This window comes from Carcharodon carcharias, chromosome 11 (assembly GCF_017639515.1).
Source record: "Carcharodon carcharias isolate sCarCar2 chromosome 11, sCarCar2.pri, whole genome shotgun sequence".
NCBI lineage: Eukaryota > Metazoa > Chordata > Chondrichthyes > Lamniformes > Lamnidae > Carcharodon > Carcharodon carcharias.
In genome coordinates this window covers 102047008-102065341 of record NC_054477.1, presented here as the reverse complement: position 1 = coordinate 102065341, position 18334 = coordinate 102047008, and the positions used below count along the sequence as shown (strand labels likewise).

Here is an 18334-nt window from a genome sequence, read left to right as displayed (position 1 = left end):
ATCCTCCATAGCCACTCACCCAATATGCACTATGTACAATTCTTAGGAGCCATGCAATAATAATGGAAGCTATTTTAATATTATTGGTAAACCAATTAACCTCTAACAATCTCAGCAAACCCTGAATTCAAACTTACTATCATTGATACTTAAGCTAAAAACTCAAGGGATAAAAAAGTTGTAATCCTTTACATGCCTATTAGGTTGGTAAGCAAACAAGAAACCACATCAAATATATAACCTGTTATAGGCTTGAGAAAGTTTCAAATGGGTCTTGGATCAGTAAGATAGACTGATAAGCTGAATCTCTTGAAACCCAGTCAAGCACTCATAATGAGACAGCTGTCATAACAAAAGCTTCCAGCTCCACTGGCAGAACAGATATCCATTTCAATTTCAAAGCAGAGTGCCTGTCAATCAATTTAGGGCTGGGGGGGTGGGTGCGGTTACAGTGCATAGTACCAGGGGGAAGATCTTTTATTCAACCTTTAGAAGCCGGGTTTTATTTAAAAACAGCCAGATCTGCAAGTCCAATTAAATGAGTACAAAGACATGATAGCAGAGGGCATGTATTTTTACATTTTTTATTACATTATGACACCTCCATTTGAAAAGTACTGCAATGCATGTGAACAGTTAAACAATTTTGGTCAATATAAAGGTCAATTTACCTTTTCAGGACAGATCCTTATGGTGAATCACTGCATTAAAAACACATCTACATTACAATATTGCACCTAATAGTTGTAGGTGTCAAAACATTTTACGCTTACCTGTCAGAATATTTCTGATTCCTCAGCAGGCTTTCCATTTTCCTTACAAACTCTTGAACCTTGTCTTCTTTTAATGAGTTTCCAAATCCCTGCACCACCAGACAAAAATGGTGTGCAGGAGGAAACCAATTATCAACCGCCTATTTAAAATGGGCAACCCAACTTCAAAGAGGGCGGGTGTGTGTTTTGTACACTAGGCATTCCTGACCCGCAGCAAGGCCAGAGGAAAATGACACAGGGTCAGGAATTCGGAGGAAAATCGGATTTCCTCCAAAGAAAAGTCAGTATGGCCATTCATGCACTGAAATGCATCTCCCCACCCAGATGAAAATTTGACCCCATTGGTCAATGTAAATTCAGTGTACGTTTAGTATTTTGCATTAAATATTGGGTTGTCACATTTTTTCTAACTTCCATAACATAACAAAATAGAATAATATTGGAAGTAATTGGTGATTTAAGAAGTGCAAACTTTTCACTAATGCGAGAACATCTTATAAATGTAAATTAATTGTTGTTTATTTGTTTAATACCGTATCATGTTTCTCACGATGTCCCAAACACTCCGCATCCAATGAATTGCTTCAAAATGCAATCAGAAGGTAAAGGTGTAATTTTGCAGTTACAAATTTAATTGCGTAGAAGATGCTGCTAATGTTGTTGATTACTGCCAGGAAGCATGTAAGAGTGTACATTGGGATTTCCTATCCAGCTGCACTTGGCATTTGCAAATGGACAGCTACAAATGAGGAGCTTGAGGGCATAGAGCATCCAGATTGTATAACATCATTCCTCGATGCCTTTCATTACTACTACTGAGTCCCTAAATGCTATCTTATAGACATTTTATAATTTTATATTTCTCTCTATGATCTGTTGCTTGTACTTTAATTGCAAAATTAAGAGTGCACTTGCTCTGGCAAATAGACAATCTATCCTATTCCTATCACTGAAAAGAGCCTGTAGTATTAAGTAAAACTGTTCTTGATGAAATGCATCCAATTTTCACCCAACTTGGTATTTCAACAGTCGTTCAGCGTGATTAATACCTAATGAAAAGAGCTGCATGGCTTTTCAAAACATGTCCTATGTTTAGAAATTGCCATATGACATTATGGCTAAGAATAGGTACCGCAATCTGTAAAGTGGCTGTTTGCTGGGAGTAATTATTGTTATGATAGTTGTGGCATTGTAACTAAAAATAAATCATCTTTACAGGTCACAAGTGATGGAAAGCCCAAAATTATTGACATCATAGATACCACAGGCAGTGGGGATGTGAACACATGCACAGTATTGGAGCCCAAAGATGAGAAAATTATTGGCCTTTCAGGAAGAAAGCTTAAGGTAATGATGGTGCACTTATAACAGATTGTAATTTTTGTGCTATTTATATTTAGAAACAGCATAAACAATGTGGGCAGGAGTTTCTGTTGGGTTGTGCTGGTTATTCATTGCAATTTGCGCAAAATCACTCAGACAAGCATAAAGGATTGAGGAATTACAAGTGCAAACTGCATCCAGTGTAATCGAGAGCCTGCAATGTTTTGCACTAGTTTAAAATGAATATCTCATTGAAAGTCAGCCCTATCTACAAAACTGGACATTCTCCCAGATCAAATTAATGACCGTTGCAAGTTTCCACTCACTGTGCCTATTTATAGTCCCTTGAAAAGTCTCTTATGCACAATGACATTAATAGACAAACTAAAAGTTCCATTTTTTAAAATTTACTGGGAAACTGACTACTGTAAACCAACCTAACAAGTAAATGGGTCTGCGTATTTTTTAAAGTCATTGAGTTATTTGAAATTAGGTTACTCACAGATATCTGACTAGGCACTTCACATAGAATGCTTATTGTTTGTGATAAATTAATTTTCAGCTGTATTAGTAAAACTGTACCAGTGTTATGATGCAGCTGATGATGTGTGCCAGGCGGATTAAATCCACGAGGGAAACTTGATCACGCGGTCACAACGGTTTTGTAATTTGTATTTTAGTTTGAGATGCATGCCCTGAATTCAGTAGTAATAGCCCACCAAGACTTTAGAGATTTTTTAGAAAACTAAACATTTATTGACAAAAGGAAAGATTTCAAGCACATACTTAGGTCTACAAATTACGACTATAGTAACTCCTAAAATCCCTAATTAATCTGTCTCTTCCCCCCCCCCCCCCCCCACCCCAGCCGTTAAGAGAATATGCAAATACTAGAGGCTTTTGACACTTCTGGTAGATCTTACAATGCCTACCCCTTTATACATGTTCCACCCTTTTACTATAAATCCCATTGTTCCCATATGTCTTTGAAACTTTACTTTTCTCATAATATCAATCTCTTCATGGTGCTAATATTATCAGTAATCTTTGGGAAAAATAAACACACTGCTTGGACTTGCTTCTCTGGCTAGGTGTAACACCCTACCATTCTCTGTGAAATTCAAATTACCCTGATTTATCTAAAAATGCAAATTGTCCTCGGCCTCACATTCTAAAATTTCGGCCATAATTACATATTTAGCATTTCAAACCTAGCTTCTTTTGATGAGTCGAAGTCTCCAGACCAGCTGCCTCCAATTCAAGTAAATACCACACACGCACAAACTTTCCAATCCCCACTATTAGCCTACTTTTACAATAAATCATGATAATATTATGAGAACTATTATACTCTTGTGACAACCACGTTACTAGTCTTAAGTATATCGAGGAATTTTTTTTGATGCAAAATTATTTTTTAAACTTTATGAAATGCTGACCGATTGCATCAGTTTGTGGAAGGTATTCAAATAAGTGATTGGAAATTTGAGAAGAAAAGCCCTTGAAAATTTGCACAATTTATGATCAGCTCACCATATAGTGGATGTGTAGTTGTTAGGCCTTAGATCTCCATGAGCTACTCCAGCCACCTTGTCATGATTTGAACATCTTCACCCCAGTGATCCCTGTTTAGGTAGCATCCTAGGTTATTTGAGGATCACCAAGCCATGGTTTATGCCATGATTTTACTACAGGGCAGGGAGAAGAGGCAGGCCCTAAGTCTACTGGAATGGGAATCAAACTCCGCGGTGTTGGTTTTATTCTGAACCACACGCTAGCCGTGTAGCCAACTGAGTTAACCAGCACCTCTATCCTTCTACTTTGTACTAAACCTCAAAACAAACTACAAGTATATAATCATTGTGCGTACGCGTAATGCATATCCCATACGGTATAAAGTGAATAGCTAATTTTGTAATAAAAGTTACAATTACTCCATTTATTTACTCCAGATAATTCCAGTGAAGTTGGACAGATGAGCATAAAGTGTATAATATATCTATGATATTGATTTCAATACACGGGATACCTGTTGATTGAAAACTCTTAAGATTGAGCATTCATTTATATAATTCTTTTCGTGACCTCTGAACAGTAATTTTGTTATTCATACTAATCTCCCTGGATTGTCTATGGATTTCCTCTTTTTTTCCATCATTGTGTGTTTAGTACTGTTCTAATGTGGAGAAATGTAGCTGCCAATTTACACGTAGTAAAATCCACAAATGACAATGAGATGTGACCAAATAATCTTAGTGGTTGAGGAATAAATGTTAGCCAGGGCACAGGGAAAACTTCCCTGTTCTTTTTCAAATAGTGCTTTGTGTTCTTCCACACACATCTGAAAGTTTTGTATCTCATTTGAAAGGCATTGCAGCCTAAATTATGTGCTCAAATCTCTGGAGTGGGGCTTGAACCAACAATCTTCTAACCTAGAAATGAGAATGCTGCCACTGTATCATAACTGACACATTGCACCTGCAAGTGTATGCTTGTCCTGTAGGTGGCCCACAGTATGACAGTCAGTGGCTGCTATTTATATAGGAAGTGTATGTCACTATAATTTTGAATATGGATCAATTTGTGATTTTTTTTTAATCTATCTTTTTCTTCTGCAATTTCTACATCCCAAATAAGGGTTTAAGTGAAGGTACATATTTCACAATAACATGATTATATTCATCCATTAATTGTCTCTTAAAGTCATGAGCTTCTCCCGATAGATTTTTTTTACCTAGAATTACGGCTCTATGAGCTGACATCAGATTTTGCTGTCTGAGCATGTGCAGTGTGCCCATTTCCTGCTGCATTCAGTGTGTTTTTTTTCAAGTTTTACTACTATTGTTTTTAAAACAAAGGACAAATTTCAAAAACTTTATTGCGGTAGTGTTTTTAGTAGATGATGTGTTTGTGAGGAATGATGAATATACAATAGTGTTTTGATTACGCATGTTTAAATGTAAAATGTTTGTAACATAGATTTTAGAAAGTATATTAAGGGGAGAGAAAAAGAAACTGAGATCAAAGAAAGAGTTGAAAGAATGTTTTATGCTAATGTTCAGTTTTTAACTAATCACCTCAGCTCTGCCTTGTTAATAAATGGTAATTGCTAATTGCTAATTATTAGTTACATCATCTTGTGTATGTATCATGCATAAACCCATACAAACTGAGGTGGGCAAGAGACTTCATATTAGTTGAATTTTCAAAGATGCATCAGTAGCATTTTGAAGCAAACTAATCATCTCAGCTCTTTATTGTTGCCAGTTAGAAAAGCTAAATGTAATTTGCTTACATTTGTGAGACGTGTGAAAAGGGTGGATTTTATGGAGCTTACAAGAGTGGGAAACGTGGCATCTGTAGTGACTGAATTAGTCAGTATGCAAAATTTTGTTTTCCTGACAGCGGGTTGAAATGTGGAGATAAAGATAACAGTGTGTTTGTGGCCTGTCTAACCTCACGCCAGCCTTTGATGGATTCATACTTGTAATACATGTGCATGCCATGAATAATCATTAGCGTAAAACCTTTTTTTAATAAAGTCCTATCTTCAAGATAAAGTCAGTGGCACATGCAAATCTTATTGAGCCCGGTTCATGTTTGTTTAAAGGTGGCATACACCAGTCAGCTTTGTGCAGTTGGGTCTGAGGTCAGCAGTTTTCCTTGTTACGAGGGAGGAGACCAGGAGAATGGCAACTTGCATGGAGGCTTGGGACCCACAAGGGAGAGTCAGAGGTGAGCAAGATGGGTGTTGAGTGGGGTCATGGGCATAGAGGAATAGAAGTGGGATCCAAGGTCTGACAGAGGGTGGGGTCGGGACATGGAGTAGTGGAAGAGCAATCCAAGGGAGAACAGAGGATGGGGGTGGGGGCATGGAGGAGTGATATGAGAAGGGCCTGGCTTCCTGGATGTGGTGGGAACAGTCAGTCAAGTTAAGAAAATGGGGAGCCTAAAGGGCGTTGTCTTCACTTCCAAATGTGCATCCATCTTGGGGTGTTGGCTGACAGAGTCCTTAGAGGGCTTTGAATTCACCTACAACATTTCATTATCCCCGATGAGAACGATCTCGAATAGTGTCCTTTGTAATGCATAGAAGGGAGCACCAGCTGAGCTTGCAAGTTACCCCATGTCTCACAGAGTGGTGAGTACAACATTGGGCACTAACATGAACATTCAATAAAGAATGAGCAAGAAAACACAATGGGCAGAATCATTCCAGATTGCACGAAGTGCAGTACTGGGCAGGAAAAGGAATGCTTTATTTGCTGGTTGCAATGGCGGCTTTTTGCACTATATTGTCCCATTCCCAGCACATCCGTCCTCATGAATTATACATTCACGGGGAACACTGGATCTCTGGCAGGCAGGCTTGGATTTACCCAGCATGCTGTGGCCTCAGCCCTTCCCCGTTCCGGTGCCATATTTAAAGTGCTCCAGAGTGCATGCCTATTTCATGTCTTCAGACCAGGACTGCTCCAGGCAACAGATGGCTCTGAAAGCAAAGAAGACAGCAGCCCCCGAGTTTAGTGACACCTCTCTGGAGCACCTGCTGGATGCAGTGGAAGGCCACCACATTGCCCTCTACCTACGCTCTGGCTGCAAGAGGCCCACTAGAGTCACCAATCAGGCCTGGGAGGTGGTGGTAGCGGCGATCAGCACCACCGGAGCACAGAGGAGGTTACCCATCCAGTGCAGGAAGAGTATGAATGCTCTCATCTGTTCCCCCAGGGTAAGTCAACCATCTCATCACTCTCAACTCACACACTCACAAAACCCATCACACACGCACAGGGATTTCACACCTCAAGGGACAACACACTGACCCTCACAGTTACCCTCATATCTCTATCAGGCTCATATCCTCCGGATCTCGTGTTCTCATCCTGTCCATGGCTCTTCTCATCTCACACACATTCCATGCAGTACCATATGTCCTGCTCACACTCTCCATCTGTTTTCATGCAAGAGAAGCTGGCTCATATCAGCAGGCAGAGGCCCCAGACCGGGGCTGGAGTGGCCCACATTAGACCCCTCGCTCATTTTGAGGAGTGTGCCATTGTGCTGACTGGTGAGGACATGGACCATGCTTGCGGCAATGCTGAGGTCAGCGGCGAACACCCACCTGAGGGTCCTGCACCCCATCATCCCTCTCTCAAAGCACCTGTGAGTCTCAACACAAATGTGAGTGCTCTCTCTCCTGTTTTTGACTCTGCTGACATGTGCTAATTATCTCTACTTTGGTTCACAGGCTGTCCTGCTAAGCAATCGACACCCTAAGCCAGCCAGTCCCTCAGCTCCATCCAGGTCTTCACCTCCAACCATGAGGACACCTCCTCCATTGAAGAGCTGGAAATAAGCAGCCTGGAAGATCTGTCACAGCGTTTACCCACATCCTCCATCAATGCAGAGACATACACCCTGATGGGCCCTAGATCTAGGGCAGGCCCAGGCTCAGGCTCACAATCTGGTGGTCATCACATGGACAAGGAAAGGCACTGGCATAGTGGTATTGTCACTGGGCTAGTAATCCAGTGACCCAGGGTAATGCTCTGGGGACTGGGGTTCGAATCCCACCATGGCAAATGGTGGAATTTGAACCTAAATCATTAAAAGTCTAATGATGACATGAAACCGTTGTCGATCATTATAAAAACTAATTGTTGGTTCACTAATGTCCTTTAGGGAAGGAAATTTGTCAACTACATGTGACTCCAAACGTTAAATGCCCTCTGAAATGGCCTAGCAAGTCACTCAGCTGTATCAAACCGCTACAAAGTCACAAAAAAGGAATGAAACCAGAGGGGCCACCCAGCTTCGACCTAGGCACCAGAAATGACAATGGCAATCTCAGCCTGCCAACCCTCCTTACTAACATCTGGGGGTTAGTGCCAAAATTAGGAGAGCTGTCTCACAAACTAGTCAGGCAACAGCCAGACAGAGTCATCCTTACGGAATCATACCTTACAGATAACAACCCAGACACCACAAACACTATCCCTGGGTGTGCCCCATCCCACCAGCAGGACAGACCCAGAAGAGGTGGTGGCACAGTGGTATACAGTTGGGAGGGAGTTGCCCTCAACATCGACTCCGGACTCCATGAAGTCTCATGGCATCGGGTCAAATATGGGCAAGGAAACCTCCTGCTGATTATCACGTACCGCCCTCCCTCAACTGATGAATCAGTGCTCCTCCATGTTGAACACCACTTAGAGTAAGCATTGAGGGTGGTAAGGGTGCAGAATGTACTCTGGATGGGGGACTTCAATGTCCATCACCAAGAGTGGCTTGGTAGCACCATGACTGACCGAGCTGGCTGGGTTCTAAATGCAGGTCTGCGGCAGGTGGTGAGGGAGCCAACAAGAGGGAATAACATACTTGACATCATCCTCACCAACCTGCCTGCCGCAGATGCATCTGCCCATGACAGTTTCGATAGGAGTGACCACCACACCGTGTTGTGGAGACGAAGTCTCGCCTTCACATTCAGGATACCCTCCATCGTGTTTTGTGGCACTACCACTGTGCTAAATGGGATAGATTTCGAACATATCTATCAATTCAAAACTAGGCATCCATGAGGTGCTGTGGCCATCATCAGCAGCAGAATTGTGCTCAAATGCAATCTGTAACCTCATGGCCTGGCATATCCCCCACACTACCATTACTATCAAGCCAGTGGATCAACCCTGGTTCAATGAAGAGTGCAAGAGGGCATGCCAGGAGCAACGCCAGGTTGAGATGTCAACCTGGTGAACCTATAACACAGGGCTACTTGTGTGCCAAACAGCATAAGCAGCATGTGATAGACAGAGCTAAGCAATCCCACAACCAACGGATCAGATCTAAGCTCTGCAGTCCTGCCACATCTAGTCGTGAACACTGGTGGACAATTAAACAACTCACTGGAGGAGGAGGCTCCACAAATATCCCTATCCTCAATGATGGAGGAGCCTAGCAAAAGATAAGGCTGAAGCATTTGCTACAATCTTCAGCCAGAAGTGCCAAGTGGATGACCCATCTCGGCCTCTTCCGGAGGTCCCCAACATCACCAGTGTCAGTCTTCAGCCAATTCGATTTACTCCACGTGATATCAAGAAACAGCTGAAAGCACTGGATAGTGCAAAGGCTATGGGCCCTGGCAATATTCTGGCAATAGTACTGAAGACTTGTGCTCCAGAACTTGCTGAGCCCCTAGCCAAGCTGTTCTATTACAGCTACAACACTGGCATCTACTCGGCTATGTGGAAAATTGCCCAGGTATGACCTTGGTACACAAAAAGCAGGACAAATCCAATCTAGCCAGTTACCGCCCCATCAGTCCACTCACGATCATCATCAAAGTAATGGAAGGGGTCATCAACAGTGCTATCAAGCGGCACTTGCTTAGCAATAACTTGCTCACTGATGCCCAGTTAGGGTTCTGCCAGAGCCACTCAGTTCCTGACCTCATTATAGCCTTGGGTCAAACATGGACAAAAGAGCTGAACTCCCAAGGTGAGGTGAGAGTGAATGCCCTTGACATTAAGACAGCATTTGACCGTGTGTGGCATCAAGGAGCCCTAACAAAACTAGAGTCAATGGGAATCGGGGAAAACTCTCTGCTGGTTGGAGTCACACCTAGCACAAAGGAAGATGGTTGTGGTTGTTGGAGGTCAGTCATCTCAGCTCCAGTACATCACTGCAGGAGTTCCTCAGGGTAGTGTCCTCGGCCCAACCATCTTCAGCTGTTTCATCAATGACCATCCTCCCATCTTAAGGTCAGAAGTGGGGATGTTCACGGATGATTGCATAATGTTCAGCACCATTCGCGACTCCTCAGATACTGAAGCAGTCCATCTCCAAATACAAGACCTGGACAATATCCAGGCTTGGGCTGACGAGTGGCAAGTAACACTCGCCACACAAATGTCAGGCAATGACCATCTGCAACAAGAGAGAATCCAACCATTGCCCCTTGATATTTAATGGCTGAATCCCCCACTATCAACATCCTGGGGGTTACCATTGACCAGAAACTGAACTGAACTAACCATAAAAATGCTGTGGCTACAAGGGCAGGTCAGAGGCTAGAAACCGTGTGATGAGTAACTCACCTCCTGACTTGCCGAAGCCTGTCCACCATCGACAAAGCACAAGTCAGGAGTGTGATGGAATACTCCCCACTTGCCTGGATGAGTACAGCTCCCACAACACTCAAAGCTTGACAGTGTCCAAGACAAAGCAGCCCACTTGATTGGCACCACATCCACAAACTTGCACTCCCTTCAAAATCAGCGAGCAGTACAGCAGTGTGTACCATCTACAAAATGCACTGCAGGAATTCACCAAGGCTCCTTCGACAGCATCTTTCAAACCCACAACCACTACCATCTAGAAGGACAAGGGCAACAGATAGATGGGAACACCACCACCTGGAAGATCCCCTCCAAGTCACTCACCATCCTGACTTGGAAATATATTGCCGTTCCTTCACTGTCTCTGGGTCAAAATCCTGGGACTCCCTTACTAACAGCACTGTGGGTGTGTCTACATCACATGGACTGCAGTGGTTCAAAAAGGCAGCTCACCACCATCTTATCAAGGGCAACTAGGGATGGGCAGCAAATATTGGCCCAACCAGCGAAGCCCACATCCCGCGAAATAATTTTAAAAAGTATCTGCAGCAGGAGGAGGCAGGTTCAGCTAAGCTCCCTGGCACTCAGAAGACTGCTGGGGAAGAGGCATCTGTGAGGTCTGAGTCAGATTGTGAGCCTCTGGATTCAGCATCTCAGCTCATTGTAGAGAGTCAGCAGAAGGTGGGGAACATCAGCAGAGCTGTTGGTAGCCTTCATCAGAGTGGCACTTGAGTAGGAGAAGTACGTTTGCCTGCTCTCTGATGAAGTAGTGTCCACATGTGCGCGCATGGAAGTCTGGGAAAGATGGTGGAAGCCATGGAGACTCTGGTCCAGCAGAACGTGGAGATGCGCTCAGATCTGCACTCCTTTGCAGTAGCCATGGGTGAGTTCCTACAGTGGCAGTGTGAAAGGGAAACGGGGCACCTCGACGTCCCTCCAGCTGCTCCTTCCCCTCAAGGAGTCTGGTCGGGTCTCCCGGGCACCCGAAGGGAGGAGGAGAGGCAGCTGGACACCCCTGGGTCATCCACTCAGGAATCTGAGTCCGTCCTCTCCCTTCGAACCCCTTTTGCCTGTAACCCCCTCAACCTCATCCTCTGTCACTGCAGAGGGAGCAGCTGGCCCACAGGAGGACAGCCAAAGCAAGCTGGGGCCTCAAGGCCTCGGCTCTCCAGAGGATGCACGCCAATGTCATCAGAGGCAAAAAGGGCCAGCCATTGCACAGGTTGTCTCCACCCCTCCTGCGGATTTCAGGGCAGCACCTAGAAAAAGTGGTAGGTCTAGAAAAGTTAAGAATTTCTGATCACAAATGGTTGCAAGGGTGAACACATTTTATCACTTAATCTGAAAATATATTCACTTTCACTGAATAATGTGTAATGGTGTCTTTCAGCTTCACTTACAGGCTCCGCGAGTCCTCCCCCGCATCCCCCCACCACCCACTAGCAGTTCAGCTGCACACAGCCATATCACAAGTGATTCTGGAGGGAGAGTGTATGTGTGGCAGGGTTTTTCAGAGGTTTGTGCAAGCATTCTCCCACACACATGGAGCCTTCCCCCATCACACTCATCTCAGTGTCCTGAGCATTTCCAATGCTGCCTGCTGGGGTTCTCTTTCAGTTGTCCATCTGAGTTGACCTGCATCTCTGCCCACTCACTGATCACACTCCCATGCAGCACCTGTGCCCAACAAGCACGAAGCTCTGCTCACTTTCGATTTGAGAAAAATGGCTGTCATCATATTTCTGCTCATCTCCCCTGTCCTTTCCCTTCCCCAACACACCCATGTTCTTTCCTTCATCACTGTTGATTCCTCTGGCATCAACTTCCACCTCCCCACCATCACCTACCAACCAGAACCCTCTTCTTTCCAGGATGTCCAGGTGAATCTGCACATTCCCTATCTTCCTGAGAATCCCACCCCCATCCACGTTGACCTCCCTGACCTCCACCTTCCCACCCCCAGGGTCCGTGTCTGTCTCCGAGTCCCCACCAACCACCCTCACTGTCCCTTCTGCCACTACATTGCACCTTGCCCTCCCACCCTTCCGGCTCACTCTTTCTGCTCCAACACTCACCCTTCCCCCTTACCACACCCATCCTCAGTTCGCTATCCAGGAAGCAGTCATTGACTTCACAGATGTTCCCTTGCACGTTCACCTCCACATCCCCCCCCTTACTCCCCCCTCCGCCCGTGCTCCCCCGTCCACCCGTACTCCTCCTCCTTCCCCCCGAGCTCTTTCTTCTCCCTCTCCCAAACTCCTTCCTTTCCCCCGAACCCCTTGCCTTACACGATGCTGTCCACTTGCCTCATTCTCTCTCATTACCCCATCCTCCCCCTTCCCAACTTCACACCCCCCTTACCTCACTTACCCCTCCCCCACCTCCCACTCATGGCCGGAACTTACCCACCCACCCCCCCACCCAAGGCCCTAAAGATAAGCCCCGACTTCACGTCATACTTGTCCAGGCGTGTTCTGGGCCACTGTGTTTTGCTGCCGGCATAATGGTAAATCTCGCGTGGGGGAACAATTCCCGTTGGATCCCATTAGCGGGATGCAAAGTGGGCTCCTGTGGTCTCCAGCAGGATTGGCGTGGACACCGTCGGATGATCCCGTTGTGCTTTCATGCCAGATGATTTTTGGCCTTCTCGCCATCTTGTCCTTTCCCCCGCCCGCCATGACGCCAACGCTCACAGGGCTGGAAAATTCCGGCCAATGTTGGTTCTTCCACGACACCTGGTAACCATCACTGCGTGCCAACCATGAGATGTGCCAGAGCAGTTAGCTCTTTGACTAAGTTAGTCTCAGCAAGTGACGGTGATGCAACATAAGTAAAATGAAACCAATGTAATGTGAATTATTTACAAGTGAAACTTAAATTTGAAAAAGCAGCCGTGCTACTGTCCAACATTCATGGCAATGGCGTTGGACGGGAAACTTGTTTGAACAGGAGGCTCTTTTATAGCCCATGAATAGTTGCAGCATTGTTAGTTGAGGGTGGGTTTCACCAATGAAGGCACCCCCAGCTGCGGAATCACATCTGTCTTTCTTGCATGCTGCTGGCACTTTAAATTTTAATTGTAATAGCGTTGGAAATGGCAAAAATCAAGAGCGCGGAAGTGGCGCATACTTCCAGACCCACTGTTGTGGAAACTGACAAAATTCCACCCAGAGATTCTAAGTTGTAATGCCCAAGACAGAGAAGCAGAGAGAGAGAAGCAAATAAATAAATAGAAAGGTGGTTATTCAGCTTGTCCTTCGTTCTAATTTTGATTTTTTTAAGCAAGTTAAATGTTAAAAGTGGGGAGAGGAGAGGAGGCAAACTAATTGAGGCTTGAGTGAATAGAACTGTGGTGGGAAGGTGAAGATGCATGGAATATGATGGAAGAAAATAGGAAGGGGAGCCACTTAGGTTCACTTATCATTCTCAACCCAGATGCACTCTACAGTCTTTGATGGCTTCTTTCACTGCCTCACTGTATTGTTCCTTTTGGGTGGTAAGAGAAAAAAACAAAAAAGTGCAAGAGGCTAGAGATACAAGAGAAAAATGTTAATAGTAGCAAAGCAAAAGAGAAACAGATACAACAGCATGAATTACATAAATCAGAGACAAGTAAAAGTGTGATGGTATTCTTGAACTTGCCATGGGTAATGCACTGGAGATCAAATAATTATATATTAAATGTTAATTTTGCCTGGGTGGTAGTTGGGTTGAGTGGGGGATAATCAGATGGTCGGGGGTATTTGGAGGGGGTTGGAGGCTGGTCAAGTGTGTAGTGGGTTGATTGGGAGTGATTGGGGCACGAGGGTCGGTTGTGGAGTTACCCAGTTGTTAGACCAAGTTTTAAACTTTCTAACATTTCCTCGGTACCTTTCAAAGTAAGTTGCATGGAGCTGTCCCATGTCTCTCATTCTACCTCGGAGTTGGAGACTTTCATGCAGGCCCTGGGCAACAGTTTAAACTTCCTGGCCAATTCCACGCAGGTCCACATGTCAGGATTTTTACAGGGTCATGAAGTGCATCTTCCATCAATTTGGAGACTGGAATTTTTGGGCCATTGTAGGAGATATTAAGTGGAGGACCTGTTTGCCCTATCATACGGTCATAAAAGATTCCATCTTATATGCTGCCATTTATCCCTCAACTAAAAACAAGATTGTCTCATTATCTCATTGCTGAGATTTAGCTCTGTGCAAATTGACTGCCATGTTTCTTGACATTACAGTTATAATTACACTTCAAAACTACCTCATCAGCTTTGAAGCACCTTTGGGTGAAAGGTGCAATTAAAGAGAAAGACGGACAAGCAGATTTTTTTCCTCATTCTAATTGCATATGCCCCATTTTCAGTATCAATAACAGTGAAACTGTCATCATCCACCCTTGTTTGTCCACTGAAGCTGGCAGCAGCTCCGAGAGTCTGCTTATTTAAGGAATAACTTGGAAATGCAAAAGTTGCTGTCAGTTATTCTATGCTCCTCCATTTGGTGTTCTGCTGAGGTCTTCCCAGAGTGCAATCCCCAAGTAGTCAATGAATTGACAACTTTCACTTTTACATTGTTAGTCTTGCTGTAAAAACCCTTAAAGGTTACATCTTTTTGAATGAGGTAGAACTGGCATATTAAGTTCATAATTATAGCTTAAGTTACAGCTCACTGGACCTAAAAAGCTAATATTTATATTTATGGAGTGTCAGATTTCTCCAATATGATACATTTCACATTTTAAAATATTTTTTAAAGTTTATGGTATCTTAGCTTCTATCTTAATATAACCATAATCATTTAGTCTGCTATCTGAAAATTTAAACTAAGAGTGAAGGATAAACAGTGCTTTTAACTCCCTGGCTTGTGAATGAGAATATTTGAGTGTACTTACCCTGTTTGCTGACATCACTGCCACTGGAGCCTTGGAGATCTCCTTGACTTGCTGCCAGGTTTCAGACGATACTGGGAAGGGGAAAACCTCTGTCTCAAAGATCTTTGTGGACCACGAGGTCAGTAGCAAGTGCAGTTGCTTTGCCAATGACTGCAAAATCCAGCCTGATGTGTATCTGACAATATGATGAGTAGCTTATAAAACTGCAAGTTAATGCTTCGTATTCTATAAATGCACAACTCTGTTTTGCTTTTAAAGATTCCTGAAAATTGGATAAATCCATCTGGAAAATATCATGTTGGTCTCAAAAATATATATGAACTTTACCCTAAAGCACTAAAAGAAAGGATACAGGTAAGGCTGTGGTGTGTTTTGTTTAAAAAATGCTTTAACTGCTTTCACTTGTAGGAGTCATTGGTTAATAAGCCAAATATTTATTGCTTTACGCTTTCTTTGTGCCAACAGTGAAGAATATTTGAAAAGGAAGTACTGTGATTTTACTTTACAGAAAGAAAAGCGGGAAAAGCTCTGGGATCCGCTTCATCGTGTTTCTTTGGCAGCAGCTTGCAGAAAACTAGATGAGTTTGACAGCACTCGTACGAATTTGTCACAAGTTAGTATTTTGTATGAGCAGATTTATAATGTAACCTTGGCACAGATAAGTAACTGTTAAATCAGAACACTCATGGCTACTAGGATGAAATTGGGAATTAATCATGAAATGTACATCTGACTTTACAACACTGTCTGCTTTAATAATGACAGTTGCAGTTCCATAGTTGCAATGTCTTCCATTCATCTTACTATTTTCCCTATGGGAGTGTATGTCCAGTAACTGAAGGTGCATATTTCTCCTTATATTGAGTTACTTTATTGCAGTAGATTAGAGTTGAATTATTAAGAGCTGCTTGATCTTATATATGCTCTTTAAATAAAAATATTTTTATTTAAAACTACCATGAATTTAAACAATGTAAAAGGCAGTTATATTTGGAATGAAGCACCCCATAAATGTAGCTCATCAGAACCTTATTAAACACATTTAAACGATGCAATTCACCAATGGAATTTTCGTCTTGCTGTCTAATTCGGTGTATATATCTAATTTGTGTTTCATTCTGGATTCTTTGCTTTTCCTAGCCTAGCTTGATAGGTTCTCAGGAAACTGAGTGTTGAGCAGACCCATCAAAATGCCATCATGACATTGCAGACAGGCAGTGCCGTACATCACTTATTCCCACATTTTGTAAAGCTACTGCATTATGCAGGTTCATTTTCCTCAACTAAAGACTCTACTTCAATGAAATTCTTGCCACAAAATGTTTGTGACAAGATCTTAATCTTTTACAAAAGTCGAATCTAATAGACTTTCATTATGAGTATTAAACATTCATCTAGTCTAGCTGTTTTGTTGTGCTTTTTAAGATTACTCCGAAGCCATCAAAATATCAAAAGAAGCTCTCCTTTTCAAAACAAGTATACAATATCAGCCCTAGGTCACTTAGATGATATCAATTGAAGCAACAAGAAATAAATAAGCATTAATATACAAGAGACAAAGACAAAAAATGAAACACTTGTTACAGAGAATGTACCACACCAAGGCTGTGATTGTACTGATCTATGAAATACATTGCCTACATCAAAAAAACAAATTCAGTACCTCCATGCTTTGTTCAGATGATAATGGAAACATCTATCAAGGCTTTAAGTACTATGCAAAATGTCAGCCCCAATGCCAATCAAAGGTTTTAAATATCCTAAAAGTGAAGCAGTTTGTTCAGAATCTGTGCTCCTAAGTTTAAAAAAGTGTTGGTATCATTAAGTACATTTTCTTATTAATCTGTGCTAATGGAAAGCCAGTGTTAGATTGCTGAAGTTTCAACAATTTCAGTCACCACTGGGACAGACCAGTATTAAAATAGTACTGACCAGAATCAAAGTAGACATCCATCAAGAATTGATTTCACTTGATCCTACAAGGCGGTAATTATTGGTCCAGTAAACAGAACTATTATATAAATCCTTTATCTCTAAAGACCCTGAACTGTTTGTGAGACAGTGCTGCATATCCTTTAGACTTAAGGATATTCAAAACAAAGTATAGATTTCCTCTGAGAGATATCAGAAAATCTCCCAAAGAAACATCATAAAGTAAACTTGACATTAACTCCTAATTTTACACTTTGGAGATTAAATAGCTCACCTCTGCTTGCACCATTCTGGTACCTCTGCACCAACTTCATTGGGGCCTTTCCATCTTGGATGCTAAAGTAGAACCATCCCTCCTGATCTTCAATGGTCCTCTTGTGTAGAACTTTAGATTTGGTTCATCTTCTGGCAATGGATGTCTGTCTGTAGGACTTCATATTTGTTAGTTCCTTTCACCATCCCTTGTAAAGTCAAAATATAATAGGTAACTGCAGTCCTTTTCAGATTCCCAGGATAACCAGCTACACTTAAGAAAGCTAAGCTTTGCGAAGCCCATGAACTTTGCAAGACAACATTATTTGCCAGATGCAGTGAATGCTCTAAGCCCTCAATAATGATGTTTCTGAAGGGTTCCTGTTCATTCTAGGAAATTTTGGGTGCCTAAAGTTTTGGCTGATTTGACTGTTTTACTAGTTAATTTATACATGCCAGCTTCCCCATTTAGACACACGGTATACCTCTGAGTGAATATGTTAATCTTACTGAATTCATAGTGAGGCGCTAGACAGAGAAGTAATGAACTAGCACCTGAGTTTTTTAATCTGACTCTGATAAGTTATCATTCTGTTTTCATATTATCAGCCTTACTAATAAAATATGTAATTAAGACAGTAGAGAGAGGGGATTTTAGCTGGGAGAATCAAGATGGAAAATTAGTTTGGGGGAGCTGAAAAACAAGAAGGGGCAGAAAGCACTGGTGCGAGTAGTTTAGTGTTATGACGTGGCAAATGATGCGTGCCAGGCAGACCAAATCCACAAGGGAAACTTGGTCATGCTATAACAACGGTTTTTCAATTTGTTCTGATGAAGAGTTATTCGGACTTGAAACATTAACTGTGTTCCTCTCCGCAGATGCTGTCAGACCTGCTGAGTTTTTCCAGCTATTTTTGTTTTTGTTTCAGATTTCCAGCATCTGCAGTATCTTGCTTTTAGCTTTGTTGTTCAATTTGTATTTATTACGAGATGTGTGAACTGAATTCAGAAATAATAAGTCCACCAAGACCTTTAAAGATTTTAAAAATTAAATTAAAA

General features: G+C 42.7%; 1 protein-coding gene across 4 annotated transcripts in view; it reads left to right on the top strand.

Annotated features, from left to right (window-relative positions):
• The window catches only part of tpp2 (tripeptidyl peptidase 2), a 171732-nt gene that overhangs the window by 5674 nt on the left and 147724 nt on the right, over window positions 1-18334 (top strand). For 2 of the 4 annotated variants that reach the window (XM_041198821.1, XM_041198820.1), the window contains exons 2-4: window positions 1992-2120; window positions 15350-15445; window positions 15600-15704. In XM_041198821.1, coding sequence (XP_041054755.1) covers window positions 1992-2120; window positions 15350-15445; window positions 15600-15704 — 330 coding nt within the window. Of the gene's footprint in view, window positions 1-1991; window positions 2121-15349; window positions 15446-15556; window positions 15705-18334 lie in introns of those variants that run through there. The other 2 variants (XM_041198822.1, XM_041198823.1) reach the window with 2 other exon arrangements.